We start from the raw sequence: 8,287 nt of genomic DNA, 5'->3' as shown, positions 1-8,287 counted from the left end.
TGGAGAGAAAATGTTTTGAGAATGATGTGCAAATGCGCTTAGCACAATTGATGTGTGTATGGACTGTGATAACAGTTGTATGAGCCCCTAATAAAATGTTTTTAAAAAAACCCTGAATAAATAAATCCCCTCTTCACAAGAGTGAGAGGTTGGGGGAGGGAGGGAAAAAAGAGCTGATGCCAAGGACTCAAGTAGAAAGAAAATATTTTGAAGATGATGATAGCAACATATGTACAAATGTACCTGATACAATTGATGTATTGATTGTTACATGAGCTGTAAGGACCCAATAAAATTATTTAGTAAAATAAATAAATAATCCCCTCACTTAAGCTAGTTAAGTGAAGCATCCAAAGGAATCCAATTAAAACAGTTAATTACTTGGGAAAAAAAATACTGTCTAGAAAAAGCCAAACTCACTGCTATTGTCAATGCTTACTCAATAACCCCGTTGGTTTCCAAAGCTGTGTTTACAGTAGAAAGCGTAATATCTTTCTCCCATGGAGCTGGTGGTGGTTTCGAACTACTAATCATGAGAATTGCAGCCCAACACGTAACCACTATACCACCAGGGCTCCTACTAGTGCTTTATTTCATTTCATTCTCACCACCATTGGGAGTGAACATTTTTAGTCACTCTATAAAAAACACTGAGATGAAGTGACTCACCCAACATTACAATGTTAGGAAGAACCAGGATTCATCCCCATACCTGAGGCCCCTCTCTCTCTGACGTAGGCAGGGGAGTGCTGCACAGAGAGGATCTGGATGTCATCCAGGCAGCTTCTGAGGCCCCATCATCCCCTTGAGTTCATCTTCCTGTTAGGCAACTGGTGAGACCTTGACTTTCTTGCTCCACTTTAAATTCCTGTCTCAAAAACCCAGCCCTAGGGATGATTGTGACAGCCTAAAATCCATTTGCAGGGTCCCATGTGGAGCTTCTTATGAATCCCCTTTGACCACTGATGGGATGTGAACTCCCCTTCCTATCACAGTGCATTAGAAAGTAGATTAATGGATGTGTAGTTACATTAAAATGTAAGACCCTAACATTTGTTCTCCCTTTTGACCCATTTAAAATGTTCTAATTTTTGTTTTCTGCTTTCTTTTTGATTGTTGAGACTTTTTTGTTGTTTTTTTACATGAAATTCATACGTGAATCTATAGAGACAGTGATTGGATAGCTTCTTAGGGTTATGGTGGGGAGCAACTGAGTACAAGAATAAAGAAAATGTTCTAAACTAGTTGTGATGAACGCACAACTATTACAACTCTTTAAAAGATGTTAAAACCATTGACTCATATGTGAATTATATCAATAAAACTGTTAATTTTTTTTTTTCAAAAAACCTCTGCCACTAAGTAGATTCCAACTCACAGCAACACTAGAGGGCAGGGTCGAACTGCCCTGTGGGTTTCTGACTCGTTCTTGGCAGGAGCAGGTCTCATTATTCTCGTGAGTGACTGAAGGTTTTAAACTGCCGACCTTGTGGTTAGCAGCCTAATGTATAAGCCACTATACCAGCAGGTGTCCATTCCTCAGTCTAGAACCTAACTATCAGTAATTCTTCCTTTACTACATTTTTTGAAACCTCAAGTAAAATCTTGACCCACAAAAATTTTTATTACATATTTAGCCGTGTTCATATTGGTTCATGGTAAGAAATTATTGTGCAATAAGATGCTTTCTTACTGATCCAGACCCCATTATTTAAGGGTACTATAATTTCAACATGTCAAAAGTTTAGTTTTCTACTTACTAGAACAAAGACATGCTGTGAGCACTAATAGCCCACAACATGGATGTATTTGTGTCCCCTAAGATTGAGGAAACGAATTGCCGTTGAACATGTACTGGATTCAAAGAATTATTGCAATCCAATCTTCAGAAAAAATAATTTATTTGTGTAATAAAGTTTTTAGGAAATATATAAATTGAAATAAAAACCACAGAGAAAAAAATGTGTTATATATATACACACCTTCAGAATCTTTTACTCAGACATATGTTTTCTCTAAAACTGGAATTATAATGCACATAGTTTTTTTCACTTATTTATAAGTCATAAACATTGTGCCATACCGGTACTTATTTCTATTACATTTACATTTTACAGTATAAAATATGTATCAACTATAGATTATTTAGCCATCTTCTATATATTCATTTTAAGGATAGCTCCACTTTGGCAGTACAATAGTGCTACAACTTCTTTATTAGTACACATTCCTATAGGTAAAAGCAAAGAGTCGAAGGGTACATATATTTTTTCATAAGGCTTCCCATATATAAGACCAAATTGGACTCCAGAGTTATTATGATTTACAGTCCTACCAGCAGTGTGTAAATGGGTTCATTTCCTTCCCTAATTCAGGTAATACCAGTTATAATAAGTGATCTTAATAATTTTACAACTGTCACTCTAAAATAAAAGACTTTCAAGCTTCCTTTTTAGACTACACCTATTAGAACCCATACAGACATATAGAATTTGTTAATACAAGACATTCATCAATGTCATGAAATATCTTCCTGACCTGGCAGCAGATATCAGAATTCCAGGCCCAAGCCCTCAAGGATACCAGTGTGAACACGGCCCTTCAGAGCAGACAAGGTGTCACACTATAAATCCAGCCTGGGGGAAGTATGTCGTCTATTCCTAGTTTTAACAAGGAAGGAAGGAGGATTATGACACCACCCCGATATTAATCCCCTACTTGCTGGATCAGAAATTCTTAACTATCTTTGGTTCAGCACAGGAACTGGTTATCAAAGCAGTGCGGAGCACTGAGCAAGACTCCACCCGCTCCAGCACTGCGGACAGCAGTCCACACACTGGATGCGGTCAGTAAGTTCTCACGTAATCATAGACAGCATGCTTCTCTTGAAAGTTCAGGAAGCCATTTCAAAGAGATTTAAACACCTTAAATGCTAGTCTTAAAATAGCTTATAAAATTATATTTGTTGCTCTAATAAATAATTGGTGGTTACATGCTGGGCTGCTAAACACAAGGTTAGCTGTCTGAAGATGAAGCTTTCTACTCCCATTGGATTTTCGGTCTGGGAGACTCACAAGGACAGTTCTACTCTTTCCTCTCGAGTTCCTATGCGTTAGAACTGACTCCCGGCAGAATGTGTCCTTAGTACTGCTCAATAAAACATCATGGCGTATTTCCATAAGTCTATGGTTTTCTCTTTCCATTATTATGGGAGGTACAATTATCCTGATTTTATAGGCATCTGAGATGCAAAGTGTTAGAGGACTTGATAAACACTAAATAGCAAACCTGGTACAAGAATCAGAAAGATACCTCAGTTTCAGGATTCCTGATTTAAAACTCTTTAAATTAGCCACATTCCACACACAGGAAATAATCTTGAGCCATATTGCCAATAGCAAGTATTATCTGGGAAAAAACCCAGAACTTCACTATCTAGGAGCTTGTTCTTGTTCTGCAGCAACTAGTCTTCTGCCAGTCCCATGCCTCTTCTGTTTGTGCTGCTGCTGCCTCCAGTGTTCGAGACAGCCAGCGTCACACATGTCTCCGGAGTCCAGGAGGTTCTCAGCCCAGGCACCCTGGTTCCAAAGGATTTTTTTCTTTCTCTTAATGGTAGTGATATCTTCCTTCAGTCTCTGGAATGGGTACTTTTTAAACCTGGTGGGATGGCAAAACTGATGAATTCCAAACTTGGGTTCTATATACTTTATTTGTAGTAACAAACCCACCCCCCTTTATAATGGTTTCTTAAACCTCATTTGCTTGAGCAGACAGTTCAATCTGCACAAGGGTTCCATCCACCTTAATTGCAGAATCAGAGCAAATCATATAGTGGAAATTATAAAACCATAGCTTGAAAGGCCGAAACAGAAGCAATTCTTCACAAAACACAATCATTCAGCAAGGAAGTGTGAAGATAAGGGTCATGGCTCATAAGTCCTGGGTTCAAATCCCATCCCCGACACTATCTGTATGACCCTGGGCATATTAATAGCCTATCCTGCAAAATGAAGCCACAGCCCGCTCTTTAAGATGCCTCCATTACCATCTAGCCCAGAAGCAACAAAGCCCACATGGAAGCAGTACACCAACACGTGTGATCATGAAGGGCCGAAGGGACCAGGCTTCAAATACCAAAGGCGGGGGAGGAGAGGGGCGATTCATGTCCTCGTCAATGAGGGTGGCGCATGATTGATGGGGACCCAATGCCCATCTCTAGACAACTGGACATACCTTGCAGAGGGGTAGTGGGGAGATGAGTCACTTAGGGTTCAGTACAGCAATAATGAAACCCACAACCTTCCTCTAGTTCTTAAACGCTTCCCCCAACCACCATGACCCCAATTCTGTCTTGCAGACCTGGTTAGACCAGATGATGCACAGTGGTACAGATGGGAATTGGAAACGCAGGGAATCTAGGAGAGATGAACCCCTCAGGACCAGGGGTGACAGTGGTGATACCAGGAGGGAAGAGGGGTGTAGAAAGGGGAAACTGATCACAGGGAGCTACATATAACCTCCTCTCTGGGGGACGGGCAGCAGAGGGGTGGGTGAAGGGAGGCGCCGGGCAGTGTAAAATAAGATATAATAATAATTTATAAATTATCAAGGGTGCATTGGGGAGGGGGGAGGGGAGAGGGAGGAGAAGGGGAAAAAAGGAAAATGAGCTGATTCTGGGAACCCAAGAGGAAAGCGAATTTTGGGAATAACGAGGGCAACAAATGTATAGATGTGCTTTACACAATTGATCTATGGATTGTGATGAATTGTATGAGCCCCAATAAATTGAATTAAAAAAAAAAAAAAAGATGCCTCCATTGTCATCTCCTGGATGGCCCAGAAAGAAATGCCTTTCTCAGGCTGCACCTTGACATTTGGTCTGCCAATAACAGAATGCAGAAGCACAAAGGTGAAGATTATGGCAAAACCAGAGGGCATTTTGTGTAATGCAAACGAGGAAGGCTATTCACTACAAGCAATATGTTTTCTTTACACATTCAAAATCATCTTTTAAAAATTCAGAACTGATTTTCTAGATTGGTAAGTCCCTGTTTTAATAGCAAATGTGAAATTTTATAAAATATTTTCAGATACTGTTTCATTTTGCATCATGAATTTTAAGTTTTACATCTATAGTTGGAATTTTTCCTAAGTCAAAAGAAATTTTAAATAAATAAAATTATAGCCTCCAAATTTTAAATTTAATGACAAAATATCACAGCCCATTTAAACTAACACTGTTAAACAAAAGAAGTGACATTTGCGTTATTAGTTTTACTAAATCTGAAAAAGCCAGAACCCTACTGCCATCAAGTCAATTCCAACTCAAAGTGACCGTCCAGAACAGACAGAACTGCTCCATAGGGTTTCTGAGACTGTGGATCTTCATGGCAGCAGACAAGCTCCTCTTCCACCCATGGGGTGGCTGATGGTTTTGAACTGCCAATAGCAGTCCAACATTGAGCTCATTGCACCTCTAGGACTCCAAAGCCATAAAAGATTAAAAAATAATTTTCTTTCTTTGTGTTGATTTCCAATTTCTGCATACTCTTACAAATTCTGATACTGTACCAGGTCTAAAATAACATGAAATTTTCACTTCACCATTAAAAATGAGTATTTAAGGTCTGGGTAAATAAGTTCCAACTTTTCTTCTACCATAAAAGCAAAACAAAACAGATGTGAAAATAAAGAAGTTTTATGAAATGATGTGCGTATCCAGCTATGTTTCATTAATTCCCTCTTTAGTTAGAACATGTACAACATATTACTCTGAGAATGGTGACAAATGACTTAGAACCCATGAACCTATATCCTCTTCTCATCACAACAAGGGTCTTTGGGGCCCAAGGTTGGTGTTAAGACAATGCTGGAATGAAATACTGAAGGGACACATCTTCATGAAGCAAATCAAAATGAACAACCCGGTTATTCACAATATCTGGAAAGGAAAAGACAAAAAGTTATGTTAAAGGGCCATGGAAGCACACACACTTTTTATGCAAGCATATTAAAACAACTTTTCATGCGGTACTTCCTCTGTTAAAGGTATTCCATCTTTTAGAGCACCTGGGCCATCAAAGGCAAACTAGTTATGGCCGAATCCATAGTCTCTGTAGCCTCCAGCATTATCTTATATAGCAGGTACTTCACATTGACTTAGTTCAAGCAGTTTACCCACTGCAGGCCATGAGAGAGGAGAGTAAAATTGCTAATGCCCTTTGGTAGATAACCCCAACATCAATTTCCTAGGAAACACATTATTGAAATCAAGGTACTTCCATGAAAAAGCAGCTTTCCACATATGAGTAACAATTGCATTCACTCACTCACTGCTACGGAGTCGATACCAACTTATAGCAACCCTATAGGACAAGGGAATTACCCTGGTAGAATTTCCCCCTTGAGTTTCCTAGACTGTAACTGTTTACAAGAAGAGAAAGCCTCATCTTTCTCCCCTGCAGAGGCTGGTGGCTTTGAACTGCTGACCTTGTGGATCATAGCCGAGCACATAACCACATACCACCAGGGCTCTGCGAAACAATGGTGTAGTGAAAAAAAAAATTAGAATGCCTAAGATTTCACCTAACACCTATTCCAGGCTGAGCTACATATTGTAAGGAAAAGCCAGCATTCTAATTGACTAGCCATCTACTATTTCGTTCATCTGCAAACTGCTATGAAAAACCATGGTCAGGCATTATTGTGTTTGGTAAGGTAGAGTATGGGCCATCAGGGTCCACACCAAGAGGGAAACAACCATGCCAAGCAACTACACCAATGCAGGGGACAGTGATCATAAAAGGAGGTACACCCCCCACCCCAAAAAAAAAAAAAACTGTAAAAAAAGCTCTGCTGGCAGAGCTTGGATAGTACGCATCTTTTCCTCTACGTGAGCATCTGTAACTCACTCTGAGTTAGTGCACCCAGTGGCGTCACCTGGGAAGATTCTCTGTGGTCACAGTGAATTTTTTCATAAAGCAGTTTCACTTGAACCTCATTTTTTGTGACTGCCGATTGAAGAGCTGTGAAATGTTGTCTCCTGCTCAGGGGAAAATGCCACAGAAACTGCTGTGATGTTGAACCCAGCTTAAAAGGACAGCACTACGGGGGAAATTCAAGTGTATGATTGGTTTTCTCATTTCAAAAAGTTGGCATGTAGATTGATGACAAACCTCTTTCTGGGCGTCTGTCAACCTCCCGACCAGACGAAAATGTTTACAAAATCCGTGCGCTTGTACTCACAAACCGACAACGGACCATTGAAAATATGGGGAAGTCATCTGGACTATCCTGGAGGTTCAGATCAGCACATTTTAACGGAAGATTTGGGCAAGAAAAGGGTTGCTAAGAAATTTGTAACTCCCGTTCCGACTGAGCAGCAAAAAGAGCGTAACTGGAAACATGCCGTGCTTTGAAAGAACAGTTCCTAAACCATCCAGACTTTCCCCCCCAAGGTCATTACTGTTGACAAGACATGGTGCTATTCTTGCAACCCCAAAGGCAAACATGAATCAAACCAGTGGAAAACACCATCATCACTCACCTTGCCCAAAAAAGCTGGTTAAGTGAAAGCAAAGATTAAAATGATGCTCATTTCTTTTTGGTTTTTTGATGTGAGGGGGATAGTACATTTGGAGGTCATTCCACTAGGTCAGAGTGTTAATCAAGCTTTGAATTTAGAGGTTCTGAAAAGACAGCTTTAAGTGTGCCAAAAAAGTCCTAATTTGTGGCAGACTGGGGACTGGTTTTGCCACCACGACAGTGCACCTGCTCATGCAGCCATCTCAGTGTGCCAGTTTTTGGCAAAAAAAAAAAGCATGTCTCTTTTGCCCCACACATCTTACTCACCTGACCTCGCTCTGTGTGAATTCTTTTTGTTTCTGCAAATGGAGAGGGACATGAAAGGACAGCAAATTTCTGACACAGCAGAGGCGAAGAAAAAAACGAGGGAGGTGCTGTGCAGTCAGTCATCCAAACAGATGAGTTTGAAAAATGTTTCCAAGAATGGAATCACAGATTTGACAAATGTACCAAGTGTAATACTTGCTTTTAAACTTTGTTTTTAATACTTGATATTACACTTTGAAGAGAGTACTTTGAAGGTGATAAGAATGTTTTGTAAAAAAAAAATGCAAATAATTAGCTTTGAAAAAAAATTTCTGTTTTTGGGGGGTACCCCCTCACAGACCACTCTCTTTCTGAAAATGGGGAATAACAGGAGTCACCGAGCAGAAGACATTTGTAGCCAGGGTGGGCAGCTTGCTACACATCTACTCAACCGATC

At 40.0% G+C, this 8,287-nt stretch overlaps 1 protein-coding gene across 1 annotated transcript in view; it reads right to left on the bottom strand.

The window, feature by feature from the left end:
• Positions 1–5,682: 5,682 nt before the first annotated feature.
• Positions 5,683–8,287, bottom strand: part of HUS1 (HUS1 checkpoint clamp component) — a 25,731-nt gene continuing 23,126 nt past the window's right edge. The window contains exon 8 of the mRNA XM_004708056.3: positions 5,683–5,941. Within this exon, the coding sequence (XP_004708113.1) occupies positions 5,859–5,941 (83 nt within the window). The 3' untranslated portion in view covers positions 5,683–5,858. The remainder of the gene's footprint in view (positions 5,942–8,287) is intronic.

Source organism: Echinops telfairi, unplaced genomic scaffold (assembly GCF_000313985.2).
Source record: "Echinops telfairi isolate 266 unplaced genomic scaffold, ASM31398v2 ScPeMD7_7;HRSCAF=31, whole genome shotgun sequence".
Taxonomy (NCBI): domain Eukaryota; kingdom Metazoa; phylum Chordata; class Mammalia; order Afrosoricida; family Tenrecidae; genus Echinops; species Echinops telfairi.
Note: the sequence above shows the minus strand (reverse complement) of the source record. Positions and strands in the feature narration are given on the sequence as shown.